This window comes from Bombina bombina, chromosome 6, assembly GCF_027579735.1.
Source record: "Bombina bombina isolate aBomBom1 chromosome 6, aBomBom1.pri, whole genome shotgun sequence".
Lineage (NCBI taxonomy): Eukaryota > Metazoa > Chordata > Amphibia > Anura > Bombinatoridae > Bombina > Bombina bombina.
The window spans coordinates 349268839-349285966 of record NC_069504.1 but is presented as its reverse complement, the minus strand read 5'-3'; the positions used below and the strand labels follow the sequence as shown (position 1 = coordinate 349285966).

At 41.5% G+C, this 17128-nt stretch overlaps 1 protein-coding gene across 1 annotated transcript in view; it reads left to right on the top strand.

Moving 5' to 3' along the window:
- ACTR6 (actin related protein 6) overlaps positions 1-17128 on the top strand; it is a 154756-nt gene that overhangs the window by 49948 nt on the left and 87680 nt on the right. The window contains exons 3-6 of the mRNA XM_053717004.1: positions 1634-1702; positions 1975-2098; positions 3065-3200; positions 3283-3339. Coding sequence (XP_053572979.1) covers positions 1634-1702; positions 1975-2098; positions 3065-3200; positions 3283-3339 — 386 coding nt within the window. The remainder of the gene's footprint in view (positions 1-1633; positions 1703-1974; positions 2099-3064; positions 3201-3282; positions 3340-17128) is intronic.

Genomic DNA, 17128 nt, shown 5'->3' with positions numbered 1-17128 from the left:
CCTCGAATAGGAGTTAAGCACTGGCTTTTACTGGCCTTGTTGGACATTCCCTCAATAAATGACCCCTAAGGCCACAATATAAACACAGACCAAGTGTCCGTCTTCTCAGGCGTTCAGTCTCCGTCAATTTAATGGTTCCAACTTCCATAGGTTCCACTTGTTCCGGAGAGGTTAATCCAATAGAGTGGTCAGGCAAAGCAGAGGTCAGTATCACTTTAAGGCAGGCAGAGGGTAATCCAATAGAGTGGTCAGGCAAGGCAGAGGTCAGAGTCACTTTAGGTAGGCAGATAGAACAGTCACACAGGACAAAAGCACGTACCCAGGAAACTGGAACGATCCAACAAACAGGCCCAGAAGTACAGTCCCGCCAGAGATTGAAAGACCCGTTTGACATCATCAGAGCGGGTCGGCTGAGAGACAGTCTCTTTATCTTTTTGGTTGAGAAATTTAATTATTTTGGCTTACTTGGAGGCGGGTCAGCAATCGCCTAGCCGAACAGCTGCTCATTCCACTTGTTCAGTTTTGACTTCCTGGGCTTTTAAGAATGAGGCTCTGTAGATCAGATCTGCAGGGCTGCTTCTTGGGCATCCTTGCATACTTTCAACAAAATTGATCATTCTGTTTTTGCCTCAGGTGAGGCAGCCTTTGACAGGAAGGTCCTTCAAATAATGGTTAAATGAGGGCCTGCTTTTTTTTTTTTTTTTTTCCTTCTTCCTCTCATGGACTTTACAGCTTGGGTATTGATTCCCAAAAATGAAGGATCATGGACTCTCAATACCATTAGAAAGAAAACATAATTTATTAATTTCTTTCTTGAAATTGGCGGCAGTTACGTTTTGCATCTCTGTACCCTATTTCTTTTTTGCTTTTCCTGTCCTTGGCTGTATAAAATACTGGGAGGGAAGGGGAAGTAGGAGGGACATTGAAGCTCTGGTGTAGGGTGTCTTTGCCTCCTCCTGGTGGCCAGGTGATGTAATTCCCAAAAGTAAGGTTTGTGGACTCTCACTACCACAAAATAAATGAATTTATCAGGTAAGAGTAAATTATGTTGTTTTTTTTCTACTAAATATCCTACTTAGTAATTGCTAAATACATATTTAACATGTAAACTAGTAGTACTATTAAAATCACCATTAAAGTCTATGTAGATTTCTGTTGTTCAGTTTACAGCCATAATACAGTGTAAACCTCTGATTCTTTGCATTGATCAAAAGCTGCTCACACGTGAAACGTCAAATTCTTTAAAGGATTAGACCCTATAACTATTTGAACATTTTACTAAGCAAATTCTTCTGTGCTAATAAACCCAAAAGAGTTCCATAGTAATTTTCAATAATAAGGCTCAGGATGCCTGACTTGCACTGTGTTTAGATCTAGTTTGCCTATTTATATAGTATTGTAATGCACTTTAGTTCTCTTGGCACACACATATTTGTTTCCTATAATGGACTACTCTCACGTTACTATAGTGATCATTTACTGCAACAACTCTGGTAGCAGATATTATTCCTTTTTAAATCCTAGGATTAGTGTTAAAAAAGTATGATTTAACGTTTTGTTTCTTAACTAAGAAATGCAAATGAATTGTTTCTTAACTAAGAAATGCAAATTAAATGCACGTTTCTTTTATTAGGGTTATTTGGTGAATTGGGATGTACAGAGACAAGTTTGGGATTATCTGTTTGGAAAGGAAATGTTTCAGGTAATATGCCTCATTCATACCTAGAATTAATTAATCTATTTGTTTTCTGTTTGTCACCCTCTTTAACTTTTTCTCGCTTTGTCATTCTTTCTATCTAATTTATCTACCCATCCATGATATCCATGTACTGATTGTAACACTGTTTAGAACAATGTTTAAAACTTACTGGGATGATATACTTGGCTGTAACCGTAACCAAATACACCCTCAATAAAACTGTTCTATTGAATGCAGTCTTTTCATTCATAAACATTGTCACTTTCATTCAACAGGTGGATTTTGTCGATTCCAACATCATTATTACTGAACCTTATTTCAACTTTAATTCAATACAAGAGTCTATGAATGAGATTCTGTTTGAAGAATATCAATTCCAAGCAGTTCTCCGAGTGAATGGTGCGTATCTTTCTGCATTTCAAATCTGTTGGAGCTTAACAAATAAACGATCATGAGAATAACCTCAAACATATTAATTTTAGTTTTTACATATTGAAGAATTATTAATTCTTCTATCCTTTTTTTATTTTTTTATACATACTGTTTTATATGTGTGTTTAATAGTCAAATAGAATATTATTACAAGTAGCCCTCAGTTTACGCTGGGGTTAGGTTCCAGAAGGAATGGTTGTAAATCGAAACCGTTGTATATTGAAACCGAGTTTATAATGTAAGTCAATGGGAAGTGAGGGAGTTAGATTCCAGGCCCCTCTCAAAATTGACATAAGTAACACCTAATACATTATTTTTAAAGCTTAGAAATTAAGACTTTAAATGCTAAACAGAATTATAAACCTAATTAAAAAATCACACAACAGACTGTATCATCAAACTAAGTTTAGTGAACAAAAACATTTGCTAATAATCAATCACACAACAGACTGTATCATCAAACTAAGTTTAATGATCAAACACATTTTTTACTTGCATTTTTCTGCAAACAGTTCTCTGCATTGTTAGCATGTTATATAATATTGTGTCTGCACCTATTCTATGCATTTCAATCTGGACTGATTAAGCAGTTAGGCACCCTCACCTCAAGCAGCTGGACAGGAAGATAATAGGGAAGTGGCTGCTAGATCTTGCTGCTTTGAAAGCTGCTAAATAGCTAATGTCTGTTCTGTGTACACAGATTAATTTCAGACCTGCTAAGCTTGCATAACTTTGCTGCAACACAAGCGGACAACTCCACCTACTGGCTATTTTAATTAGTGCACTGCTTTTCAATAGCAGTCACAAGACTGAAAAAAAAAGGTTGTTATTCTGAAACTGCACAAATTGAACCGGCGTAAACCGAGGGCCACCTGTATATTATATTGTGATGGTTACTGCATTATAATGTATTAAAATGTGATTTGTTTTTAGCTGGAGCATTGAGCTCGTACCGATATTTCAGAGACAATCCCTCTGAATTATGCTGCATTATTGTAGACAGTGGTTATTCCTTTACACACATTGTACCATACTGTCGGAGTAAGAAAAAGCAAGAAGGAATTATAAGGTACTTTTTTGAGTTATACAGAGGTTTAGGTTGATTTATTCTCCACTGCATTTATGTCATCTAATTGTTTTCTTCTTTCTAGGATCAATGTTGGTGGTAAACTGTTAACAAATCATCTAAAAGAGATTATATCATATAGGTAAATATAACTATTTTGTACAATTTATTTCTGAGACATCTGTTCAATATATACTCTTTCCTTTGAAGGAACATTTTATTCAAACGTTTTCAATAAAAGCTAATTAAGTTTAACCCCTTGAGTGCTAACGACGGCTCTGAGCCGTCACAGAGTTTCCCACTCTGGTGCTAAGGACGGCATCATTGGGACTTCACGTTTTGCATGCTGACGTCACACGCAACTTTATTAAAAAAAAGACAGTCGACAGTCTAGGGAAAGGGGGCATGCTGCTTAGAAGCCTGTATCACAGGCGTCTAAGCAGCTACAGACCCCCAAGACCTACTGTTGTAAAGGTAATCGCCTAACCTTTCCAATGGGATCTGGGAAAAAAAAAAGTAATTTTTTTTTAAAAAACCCTCAAGCTCAGCACCCAGGTAGGAAAGTGCTTAGCACTTAAAGGGTTAAACTTTTTCACCTATCAGTTGTGTAGATCCTGCTTATTAATGCTTATTGACCAATATATATTTTTTAATAATCTCTCATTGGTTGTTATCTACAACAAGCATTTTTACCTAGCAGCCAATGAACATTAGAAGGAAGTACATATAATTCAAATAGTCTATTTAAAAACAAAAAAGGATTAGAAATATCACTAATATGATACTGGAATGTGATAGTGTGCTTTATTTAAAAAAAAAAAAAAAGTTAGAGATACTGTGTTTAAACCAGGCTTTTGAAACATGGCATTGTTAAATGGAATTGATTTTTTAATTTAAAATGTAATGACCTTCTGCACTGACTATTTTGTTATGCAAATAGTATACACCTGGTGTAAAACATAAGTAAACTTACTGTGTGTAAAGGATGGATTTGATTAAAGCACTAGTCTATAAGACTCAAATTAAATCCTGTTTTTCTAAAAGTCTTATTTCCTTCTTAAAATGAGGAGAGTCCACGGCATCATTCCTTACTTTTGGGAAATACTGAACCTGGCCACCAGGAGGAGGCAAAGACACCCCAGCCAAAGGCTTAAATACTTCCCCTACTTCCCTCATATCCCAGTCATTCTTGCATTTTATCAAAGGAGGTTGGCAGAGAAGTGTCAGAAGATTCGGAGTAGTTCCTTATGAAGGGCATCTACCCTTCTAAATGGGACTGTTGTTTTAAGTAGTCTTGTCAGCCTCTCAGTGAGAGTCTTTCTGCGAACGCATCCAAAATCGTATTTAAGCGATCAGTGTTGACGAGTTTCACTGCCTGCTTCCATCATTCAAGTCCATGTCAGGAGCGATGCTACAATACTGTCAAACTTCAGAGGCTGTGTTTCTGTTCCACGGCATAGATTCCGGTTAGATGGTTTCATTTTTTTTCTTCTTAAACGGTAAGAGTCCACAGCTGCATTCATTACTTTTGGGAAATACAGAACCTGTCCATCAGAAGGAGGCAAAGACACCCCAGCCAAAGGCTTACATACCTCCCCCACTTCCCTCATCCCCCAGTCATTCTTTGCCTTTCGTCACAGGAGGTTGGCAGAGAAGTGTCAGAAGTTCGAGATAGTGTCTTATGGAGGGTAGTACTCTTTGCAATGGGACTTGAGTTTTCAGTAATTCTGTCAGCCTCTCAGTGAGAGCATGGATTAAAGTTAGAGTCCGGAGATGCATGGAGAGTTTTCCTGCAAACCCATCCCGACTCATAACTCCTTGGTAATCAGCGTTGACGAGTTTCGCTGCCTACCTTTATTCACTCAAGTCCATGTTAGAAGTGAGGCTACAATCGGTCACACTTGAAGGGCTGTGTTCCTGTTCCACGGCGTACATTCCAGTAAGATCGTTTAATTTTATTTCGATATGTGAATGTAATGTTAATGAAACAAGGTAGGGTCCCAGTGGGACTCCTTTTATCTTAATGAGGAATCATGGGTTAATATCTCCTAAGGGGGGTTATTGAACAGGGGGGACATAAATCATGTTTGTTATGTGGTTCTATCTGCTAATGCGTAGCAATACCTAGGCTCTCGGCCTTTCGGAACATATCGGCCTTATCTCAGTGACGCAATCTCTCGAGATTGCGCACCCTTTTGGGGATTGGCACGGTGCACCTTGTGATGGGTGCGGTTACGTTGTTTCTTACTTCAATATGCTGACTGTGTGCGACAGAGAGAGTTTGGCTCGTGAGTTGTCTGGTTCACAGGAGGTGGCGAGTGCCCCAGCCATTGGGGGTGTAAACAGGGTGCCAGTTAGTTTTTGATTGATGTGTTAATTTTGTTTTTTTCTTAACCCCTTAACGACCGAGGACGTGCAGGGTACGTCCTCAAAAAAAAGGCAGTTAACGCCTGAGAACGTACCCTGCACGTCCTCGGTGTGGAAAGCAGCTGGAAGCGATCCTGTTTGCTTCCAGCTGCTTTCCGGTTATTGCAGTGATGCCTCGATATGGAGGCATCCTGCAATAACCTTTTGAAGCCATCCGATGCAGAGAGAGCCACTCTGTGGCCCTCTCTGCACCGGAGATCGGTGGCTTCCTTCGTTGGTGGGTGGGAGCAGTACCGGGAGGCGGGTGGCGGCCATCGATGGCCCTGGAGATGTGGAGGGGGACGGGATCGTGGGCGGGGATGCCCGGGGGCGCGCACGGACGCGGGCGCGTGCACAGGAGGGCGGGCGCGTGCACAGGAGGGCGGGGGCGGGCGCGTGCACGGGGAGGGAGCGGGTGGGAACCGCTACACTACAGAAAAAGGTGCAATCAGTTTAAAATAAGTTTAAAAAAAAAACGATCAATGAGGTGGTTGGGGTTTGTGGTGGTGGGGGGGGGGGGTTTGGGGAAGCTACACTACAGAAAAAAAAAAACTAAGAAAAAAAAGCACTTTTTTGTGTAAGCTGGGTACTGGCAGACAGCTGCCAGTACCCAAGATGGCCCCAATAAGGCAGATAGGGAAGGTTACAGAGCTGTTTTGGGGGGGATCAGGGAGGTTGGAGGCTAAGGGGGGTCCTATACAGCAGAATAATTATTTTTTTTTTTAAAAAAACCTAAACCCCCCAAAAAGCTTTTATTTTAGTACTGGCAGACTTTCTGCCAGTACTTAAGATGGCGGGGACAATTGTGGGGTGGGGGAGGGAAGGGAGCTGTTTGGGAGGGATCAGGGGGTCTGATGTGTCAGGTGGGAGGCTGATCTCTACACTAAAGCTAAAATTAACCCTGCAAGCTCCCTACAAACTTCCTAATTAACCCCTTCACTGCTAGCCATAATACACGTGTGATGCGCAGCAGCATTTTGCGGCCTTCTAATTACCAGAAAGCAACGCCAAAGTCATATATATCTGCTATTTCTGAACAAAGGGGATCCCAGAGAAGCATTTGCAACCATTTGTGCCATAATTGCACAAGCTGTTTGTAAATGATTTCAGTGAGAAACCTAAAATTGTGAAAAATTTAACGTTTTTTTTTTTATTTGATCGCATTTGGCAGTGAAATGGTGGCATGAAATATACCAAAATGGGCCTAGATCATTACTTTGGGTTGTCTACTACACTACACTAAAGCTAAAATTAACCATACAAGCTCCCTACAAGCTCCCTAATTAACCCCTGCACTGCTGGGCATAATACACGTGTGGTGCGCAGCGGCATTTAGCGGCCTTCTAATTACCAAAAAGCAATGCCAAAGCCATATATGTCTGCTATTTCTGAACAAAGGGGATCCCAGAGAAGCATTTACAACCATTTGTGCCATAATTGCACAAGCTGTTTGTAAATAATTTCAGTGAGAAACCGAAAGTTTGTGAAAAAATTTGTGAAAAAGTGAACGATATTTTGTATTTGATCGCATTTGGCGGTGAAATGGTGGCATGAAATATACCAAAATTGGCCTAGATCAATACTTTGGGATGTCTTCTAAAAAAATATATATACATGTCAATTGATATTCAGGGATTCCTGAAAGATATTAGTGTTCCAATGTAACTAGCGCTAATTTTGAAAAAAAGTAGTTTGGAAATAGCAAAATGCTACTTGTATTTATGGCCCTATAGCTTTCAAAAAAAGCAAAGAACATGTAAATATTAGGTATTTCTAAACTCAGGACAAAATTTAGAAACTATTTAGCATGTTTTTTTTTTTGGTGGTTGTAGATGTGTAACAGATTTTGGGGGTCAAAGTTAAAAAAAGTGTGTTTTTTTCCATTTTTTCCTCATATTTTATAATTTTTTTATAGTAAATTATAAGATATGATGAAAATAATGGTATTTTTAGAAAGTTAATTTAATGGCGAGAAAAACGGTATATAATATGTGTGGGTACAGTAAATGAGTAAGAGGGAAATTACAGCTAAACACAAACACCGCAAAAATGTAAAAATAGCCTTGGTCCCAAACGGACAGAAAATGGAAAAGTGCTGTGGTCATTAAGGGGTTAAAGCTCATGTCAGACTTTCGTTTTTGAGAACGTTCTTCTATGGGAAGGATGGTTTGATATTGCAGCGCTAAGAAATATCCTAAGCTGTGAAACACAAAAAGGGGTCTAACCAATCCCCTAAAGGGACAGAATCTGAAAACAATGATAGTGATCACAGCGCCGAACGGCCTAAGGATAAGTGCACAATCACGTCAGGGAAGGCTGAATAGATTTATTGTATACAAAGTGGTACTGATAAAATTAATATTAATATGAACAAGAGTTAAAATTGCGATAAAAATAAACATAAACACAAAAAATAAAAAACAAATATTTAAAATAAACACAAAAATAATAATCACAAAATTAATAATCCAAAAGTTTGGACAAAATTTGTCAGTTATTGGGGGAGACTGTTATGTTAACCCCGCTGACAACAATATTAGAATAACTAAATGAATACTAAAACAGTAATACAGTAAGAACCTTTACTGAAAGTGGGTGTATCCTAGTGTGTCTAACCGTAGGTGAGCATGGTCTAATACCACTTGTTGGATAAAACCTTAAATGATGGCAGCAATAAACGTTGATGGCACCGTTTAAGGGCCTAGAGCCTGATAAGTAAAGTGCTAAGAATGTAGCACGATAGATGCCAGTGGGATTATGGATCCATATCCAAGGATTTGGCCGCAGTGAAGATCCTACAATCGGAGTGCTTGACAGTTGCCGCACTCAAATTAGGGTCTTAGGAGCTAACCCCTGTTAGCAGGAATGTCTAACTAACCAGTTAGTGCTAAATGTGCAACAAAGAATCAAACAGTGAACAGTGGGTACAGATATAAATAGGTGGAGTAAGCAGTGGTTTCAATAAAAAATCTGAACGATCATTACATAAATCTATAAAACATTCTGTGGTAGACCGAGTAGGAGAAATACAAAAAGAGTGGTATAAAAAACACAACTAGTGCTAATTCCACAGATCGTGTACAATAATCTACAAAGAAAAAAAAAAAAAAAAAAAGTGGTTTTTCAACAAAGGATAACAATGAGCCTTACAGTGCTAAAGTGTGGGCAAAGTCAATTCAAAATCTGTGCCAATAAAAATAATAAAAAAGAACAATAATAAAAAAGTTAAATAAAATATCGTGCAGTGTCCTGAAAAATCCAAGGAAGCTTCTGTTGGGCCCAAAAAGAAAAACGGGTGAGGAAAAATATGAGGAAAAAATGAGGAGTACAAATGTCAATGTGCCAGTAAAAGAGTTATGAATAGACAACAATCTATTACAGACCACAGTCTATTAGCCAGTTAAGGAAGTTCCATTATAGGTCTTTATCCATATGAAAAAGTAAGTGGTAGCTGGAAAAAGGGTTATCCAGGAACTCCTTTGGACAATCCAGCTGTGAAAGTATCGTTGATTCTGTGGAGTGGAGAAAGCCCAGAGGCGCGGCTGTTTCTCATGCACGAGCACGGATTCCCTGGGAATCCGTGCTCGTGCATGAGAAACAGCCACGCCTCTGGGCTTTCTCCACTCCACAGAATCAACGATACTTTCACAGCTGGATTGTCCAAAGGAGTTCCTGGATAACCCTTTTTCCAGCTACCACTTACTTTTTCATATGGATAAAGACCTATAATGGAACTTCCTTAACTGGCTAATAGACTGTGGTCTGTAATAGATTGTTGTCTATTCATAACTCTTTTACTGGCACATTGACATTTGTACTCCTCATTTTTTCCTCATATTTTTCCTCACCCGTTTTTCTTTTTTCTTTTTTTCTTTTTGGGCTCAACAGAAGCTTCCTTGGATTTTTCAGGACACTGCACGATATTTTATTTAACTTTTTTATTATTGTTCTTTTTTATTATTTTTATTGGCACAGATTTTGAATTGACTTTGCCCACACTCATATTTGTTCGCCTGCACTTTAGCACTGTAAGGCTCATTGTTATCCTTTGTTGAAAAAACACTTTTTTTTTTTTTTTTTTTTCTTTGTAGATTATTGTACACGATCTGTGGAATTAGCACTAGTTGTGTTTTTTATACCACTCTTTTTGTATTTCTCCTACTCGGTCTACCACAGAATGTTTTATAGATTTATGTAATGATCGTTCAGATTTTTTATTGAAACCACTGCTTACTCCACCTATTTATATCTGTACCCACTGTTCACTGTTTGATTCTTTGTTGCACATTTAGCACTAACTGGTTAGTTAGACATTCCTGCTAACAGGGGTTAGCTCCTAAGACCCTAATTTGAGTGCGGCAACTGTCAAGCACTCCGATTGTAGGATCTTCACTGCGGCCAAATCCTTGGATATGGATCCATAATCCCACTGGCATCTATCGTGCTACATTCTTAGCACTTTACTTATCAGGCTCTAGGCCCTTAAACGGTGCCATCAACGTTTATTGCTGCCATCATTTAAGGTTTTATCCAACAAGTGGTATTAGACCATGCTCACCTACGGTTAGACACACTAGGATACACCCACTTTCAGTAAAGGTTCTTACTGTACTACTGTTTTAGTATTCATTTAGTTATTCTAATATTGTTGTCAGCGGGGTTAACGTAACAGTCTCCCCCAATAACTGACAAATTTTGTCCAAACTTTTGGATTATTAATTTTGTGATTATTATTTTTGTGTTTATTTTAAATATTTGGTTTTTATTTTTTGTGTTTATGTTTATTTTTATCGCAATTTTAACTCTTGTTCATATTAATATTAATTTTATCAGTACCACTTTGTATACAATAAATCTATTCAGCCTTCCCTGACGTGATTGTGCACTTATCCTTAGGCTGTTCGGCGCTGTGATCACTATCATTGTTAACGTTCTTCTATGGAACTGATACTTGCGATTTTGTGGTCGCGTGGGCACTTCCTCAGAAGTTGCACACTTTTTGAGTAATAGAATTATGTTTTCTAGTTCATATATCGATCCTTCGGGTCGAATTTTCTTGGACCTTGGGCAGTTCTGGATTGTCCTTATTACCAGGCAGGTACTTGTCGGACGCTTTTCGCCTGTTACCTGGGTTCATGTCACCCTCGTGGTGCTGATTTTATCCTGTCAGATTGTGAATGTCATTTGGCCTATTGCTATGGACTCTGAGCTCGGATCCTATTGAAGTATGAGGCCTACTGTTTAATACAACCCCTCTGTCTGGAGGTTTGTAAGTACCGATCTAAGATCGGCTGGTTAGGGCTACTCGCCTGGGATACAGATCTGTTTTTGCAGACGCAATCATGGTTCTTTGGTCCCCGTAATTTCCATTCCTTTGGAGTTGGGAAATGTGAGTGACCTATGTGGTCTGGTGTTCCGACTATTTGCGTCTTCACTCGAAGTTCTTATGGATGCTGACTCTTTAGGCTATTAAACATTTTCTTACGGTGGAAGAGTCTCCTTCCTCCCGCCTTGGGTGGATCATCTGGTCTGGAAGCGCGGGCATGTCCTTCCTCTTTTCAGATTTGCGTTACTCTAAGAGGTGGTGTACAGGGGTTCCCTGCCTTCTGTGTAGAGCTGCGAGGTCCAGCTTTTACCCTGTTATAGAGGTTTCTTTTTGGAAGATCGATCCTACAAGGATCTCTGGCTGTTGTCTCTTCCATATTATACCCTTGGTCTGACCACGGTCTCGACGTTTGGGTGTTTCTGCGTCCTCGTTGCTACTCTTGCCTTGGGTCTTAACAGTGAAGGGTCGAGGTCAGTTACAGACGGTCGCCCTTCTGGGGTCAGGTAATTGACCATTTATCCTTGATGTTCCATTAGGGCTTCGTGGAGAGTGCCTCATGTCTAACTCTTGGGATGGCAAACATGGTCCAGGGTTCCTATTCACCTTCGGGTGCTGGTGCTACCTTGCCAGTGTGTGTATCACGTGTTTTTGCTTGTCTACGAGATTTCCTTGCGATCCAAGTGCACTGTGTGCTGAATTCTTAAACCGTTCAGGAGTTGTTTCAGACTCTTGGGTTTGAGGCTGTTGCTGGATCGCCAAGTCTAGGGACTTTAGATGGTGCGCTCTTAATCGTAGGAGGTAGCTTAGGGTTCCTCTGGAAGTTAGATCTTTCGATCAATTCCATTTTTCGAGGACCCTGGCCTAGGCCCATGTGTCTCCCTAGCTGGGTATGGACGGTTCGGTCTCACCTTAGGTGTTTGTGGTCCTGTGTGCCTCTCTCAGGGGGCCGGGGCGGGGCTCTGTTTTTCGTGGAGATGCCTATCTGCCTGTGGCTTAGGACTTAGTTCTTTCTGACGGATCTTTACTTGTCTTCTGGCGCATTTGAGTCTCGCCTCTATGGTAGGGTGGTTTTTCCGTTTTTTTCGTTCCCTTCTCTTCTAAAACGGGGGTTGGGCTCTCCTGGCTCGGAGTACCTTAGTATCAAAGCCATTGTGTCCCACAATGGCTTTGTGGTAATCTGTTTCCTTGAAAGCTGAAGGCCAAGAGGCTGAGGGCTTGAACCCTGTTGGGGCTCCTGCTAAATGTTGGATTCTGATATATAGATGTTGGGGGTCTGAGGGCCCTCTGCCCTTGGAAAGTGTTCCTTTTTTGGGGAAGACGGCAGTGTAGGGGTCTCGTACCCGTGCACAATGCTTATCCTGAATCACGGTAGAATTCTGTTTGTAGTGGAGGTCAGAGGTCTACCCGGTGGCTTTGTTCCTTGTTGATCCTTCCTTTTATCTTCCAGAGGTCTGGGACTCTTGTCTTCGGTCTTTGACTAGCCTTTGGGCTGGGACCATTACCCTGGAGGGAAGCTCAGGGATCGGTTAGCTATGTAGTGTTGACCGTTTTCTTCCAGAATCGGTCCTCACCTTTAGTGGGAGGGCTTTTGATGTCCTCCTCTTTTCTACTGACGTCTGGTACTGGGAGGGTACGCTCATTGGAGCCTGGTATTCAGAGGGCTATGAGCTTTTGGAAGGTTAGCAGTTTGAAACCAGCTAAAGCTATTTGCACTTTGAATGTGTGCTAGCAGGCTTTAATACGCCTTTTGGTGGTTTGGGTTTCGCAATGGTTGAGTTAGCTTTCCTTCTTGGAAGCTGGTCATTGAGATTTAATGTTCAGACAATTAGGTGTTCTCTGGAGAGTTCTTTCCTAACTGCTGGAATAGTTATCATATTGCTGCTGGCCTAACCTGCAGGTTTCGGTCTGATACGAGGCAACTGAGAACTCCTTGGTTTTCTGGAGTACCTTAGGGTATGTGATTGGATCAGGGATATGAGGGTGTCCCTCAAGTCTTTTTTGGGACGTGTTTCCCTGTGTATGGATTTCTTTTTTTATTCGGTCCTTGTGTTTCTAGGGAGATCATCTCCCTGGGCGCTACTATCGTAAGACAACCTTGGGTTGTTCTATGTTTGTTGAGCCGTGTGGAATGATCCTTTAGATTTTTCCTGGGAATCTGTTCTCTTTTTTGGGACAGATAGTGGTCCTTGTCTTATGGCCGGGTACCTTCATGGGAGTCGTGTCCCGCGGGGCTGACTCCTCGGAGGCTGTTTGTGCTCGACGGACTCTGGGACCGAGTGGTCTCTAGTTCGGCTTTGCTTGCGGTGTAACTAATGTGCAGTTACCTGGGCTTCAGGTTTTCACCCGTGTCGTCTATATTTTTATAGGGTGTTGGGTAATTTCAGGCTGTGGCGCCTTTCGAAGGGGCTGCCTTTTGTACCCACCTGTTGTTTGCATTCAGTGTCCTTAAGCTTGGGTATTGTTTTCCCAAAAGTAATGAATGCAGCTGTGGACTCTTCCCGTTTAAGAAGAAAAACATAAATTATGCTTACCTGATCATTTTCTTTTCTTCTGACGTGAAGAGTCCACAGCTCCCGACCATGTTTTTATCTATAATGCGGCGGTAATTATTTGTTCTTCTGGCACCTTTTGTTCACCCTGATATTTCTCCTACTGTTCCTTGTTCCCTTGACAGAATGAATGGGGAATGAGGGAAGTGGGGAAGATATTTAAGCCTTTGGCTGGGGTGTCTTTGCCTCCTCCTGGTGGCCAGGTTCTGTATTTCCCAAAAGTAATGAATGCAGCTGTGGACTCTTCCCGTCAGAAGAATAGAAAATGATCAGGTAAGCATAATTTATGTTTTTTTACACATATGATAACGCAAGAAGACAGGGTCACAGTGTGGCTTCTTTTATCTGTATGGAATCAAGGGTTAATATCTCCGGAAGAGGATTATTGAACAGGGGGGATTAATAACATAAGTTTATTTGATTATGCTGCGACATGTGTAAGATGAGGCTTAGGCAGATGTTGGAATGTACAGAGTATTTTACTTTCGTTTTTGGAAGCTGCGCAGTTTGAAAGGCTTGGCACACTTTTTTACTATTATAGCAGGAGCGGTCCTGTATTGCGCACCATGTGACCGGGTGTGGTCACACTTGTTTTCTGACTGTGCGGTTTACCAGAGAAGAAGCAATTTCTCTGTTTGGCCTGGGTCATAGGAGGTGGTGAGTGCCCCAGCCATTGGGGTTATAAAGGTGCCGTTTTTTTCTTATTAATCAATAGTCTGCTTTATAAGTGCAAGCTATGGAGGATTCTGATGCGTTAGAGGGTACTCCCTCTTTACCTAAGTCTAATACCTGTCTATATTGTGAGGAGGCCACGGTATACCCGCCTGCTCAATTATATTTCACATACCTTGATGAAGTAATCATGTCTAAGAAAGTTAATGTTTGATACCACTGAGCCGTCCACCTCTGAGGAGTCTCCGTCCCGTGATGTGCGCACCCTACAGTCATCTACTAATACACATGCAGTTTCCCGTAGCACTCCTAATCCTCCATCTGGAGGGGCCCTTTTACCGCCAGACTTTACTGAGCAGTTACAATCGGCAGTGTCTGCGGCCTTTAGTGCTTTACCTCGCCCTGTTAAACGCAAGCGAAAGGTCAACTATTACTATTCTTCCCAGGTGTTATCTACTAGCTTATTGGATTTATCTGATACAAGATTATCTGATGATGAGGGGGCCTCTGATACTTCAGAGGGTGCTCTTTCTGGGTCGGAATCTGTTGCCTCTAAGCCTCCAGCTGCGGAGTAACCAGTCTTTTAGATTTAGGATTGAAGTTTTAGCTACGTTAGAGGTTCCAGAGCCCAAATTGTCTGAGGAACCTTTGATTCCTAAATTAGATAAGGTCTACGAGGACAGGGTTGTACCACAAACTTTTCCAGTTCCCGTAAAGATGGCGAACATTATTAAGAATGAATGGGAAAGAATTGGTTCGTCATTTTCCCCTTCTTCTTCCTTTAAAAAATTGTTCCTGGTTCCCGGACTCTCAATTGGAGTTGTGGGGTTCCATCCCCAAGGTGGATGGCGCTATCTCCACGCTTGCTAAATGCACTACTATCCCGCTTGAGGATAGTTTGTCGTTTGAAATGCAAGAAAGTAATGCCGGCCTATTTTTGGGGAACAACCTGGGTTGTCCTTGCTGATTGGTGGATAAATTCATCCACCAATAAAAAAAATGCTGTCCAGAGTATGAACCAAAAAAAACCCTTAGATGCCTTCTTTTTCAAATAAAGATAGCAAGAGAACGAAGAAAAATTTATAATATGAGTAAATTAGAGAGTTGCTTAAAATTGCATGCTCTATCTATCTGAATCACGAAAGAAAAAATTTAGCTTTAGTGTCCCTTTTAAGAAAGATGTTTCAACATACGGGATATTTGTTTCAACCAGTAGCAGCTGTCGCTGCGGTTGCTGGAGCAGTTACCTACTGGTGCGACTCCTTATCTGAGAGTCCCCTCGACGTGATCCAGGAAAGAATTAAGGTCTTAAGGGTGGCTAATTCTTTTATTTGTGATGCAAATATGCAAATTATTTGCCGGAATGCCAAGGCTTCAGGTTTTTCTGTTCAAGCCCGTAGGGCACTCTGGCTGAAGTCCTGGTCTGTGGACATGACTTCTAAGACAATACTTCTTTCCCTCTCATTTAAGGGAAAGATTCTATTTGGTCCAGATCTGGACTCAATTATCTCCACATTACTGGAGGCAAAGGTGCCTTTTTACTGCAGGATAAGAAGAACAAGCCTAAGGGACAAGGTCCTAATTTTCGTTTCGTTCGGATAAATCCCAATGTTAGCAGCCCTTCGCAAAGCCCGAGCAATCTAAGGGGACTTGGAAGCCGGCTCAGTCCTGGAATAAATCCAAGCAGAGCAAGAAGCCCGCCGAGACAAAGTCGGCATGAAGGGGCGTCCCCCGATCCAGCTCTGGATCTTGTAGGGGGCAGACTGTCGCTCTTTTCAGATGCTTGGTTTGGGGGTTTGCAAAACCCTTGGGTCCTCGAGGTCATCGCTCAGGGGTACAAGATAGGTTTTCAGTCTCATCCACCCAGGGGCAGATTCAAACCTGTGTTCAAGGCCAGAAAAGAGAGAGGCCTTTCTGGGGTGCGTGAGGGATCTCTCCTCCCTAGGAGTCATTGTCCCGGTACCTCTGGTAGAAAGAAGTCTGGGATACTATTCAAACCTCTTTGTGGTACCAAGAAGGAGGGAACTTTCCACCAGATACGGGACCTAAAGTGCTTAAACAAATTCCTATCTGTCCCCTCGTTCAAGATGGAGACGATAAGGCCCATCCTTCCCTTAGTTCAGGACAGTTCATGACCACGATAGATCTGAAGGATGCTTACCTTCACGTTGCAATACACAAGGAAACGTTCCTAAGGTTTGCGTTCCTGGACCAGCACTTCCAGTTTATTGCACTTCCGTTTGGTCTAGCTACTGCTCCAAGAGTTTTTACGAAGGTTCTAGGGGCTCTGCTTGCAGTGGCCACAACCAGAGGTATAGCAGTAGCGCCATACTTGGACAATATTCTGGTTCAAGCACCATTCTGTCGTCTGGCAGCAGACAATTTGAAAGCTCTTCTATTTCTTCTTTGATCTCATGGATGGAAGATCAACTTAGAAAAGAATTCTCTTATTCCCAGTACCAGGGTGGAATTCGTGGGTACTATAATAGATTCCATATCCATGAGGATATTCCTTACAGACCAGAGACGTTACAAGCTAACTTCCGCTTGTCTTGCCCTCCAGACCTCCTTAAGGCCCTCTGTGGCTCGGTGTATGGAGGTAATTGGTCTCATGGTGTCCAGCATTGACATCATTCCTTTTGCCAGATTCCATCTCGGACCACTTCAGCTGTGCATACTGAGACGTGGAACGGTGATCATTCGGATCTGTCTCAACAGATTTCTCTGGACAACCAGTCGAGAGAATCCCAAGGGACATCCTTCTTAAGACCATCCTGGGAGATTGTGACTACAGATGCAAGTCTCTCAGGATAAGGAGCTGTTTGGGGTGCCAGGAAGGCACAGGGCCTGTGGACTCGAGAGGAATCCTTCCTCCCGATCAACATTTTGGAACTTCAAGCGATCTTCAATGCTCTGAAGGCTTGGCCTCTTCTGGGTTTTGTTACAGTTTATCAGATTCCAACATAACAACATAACCT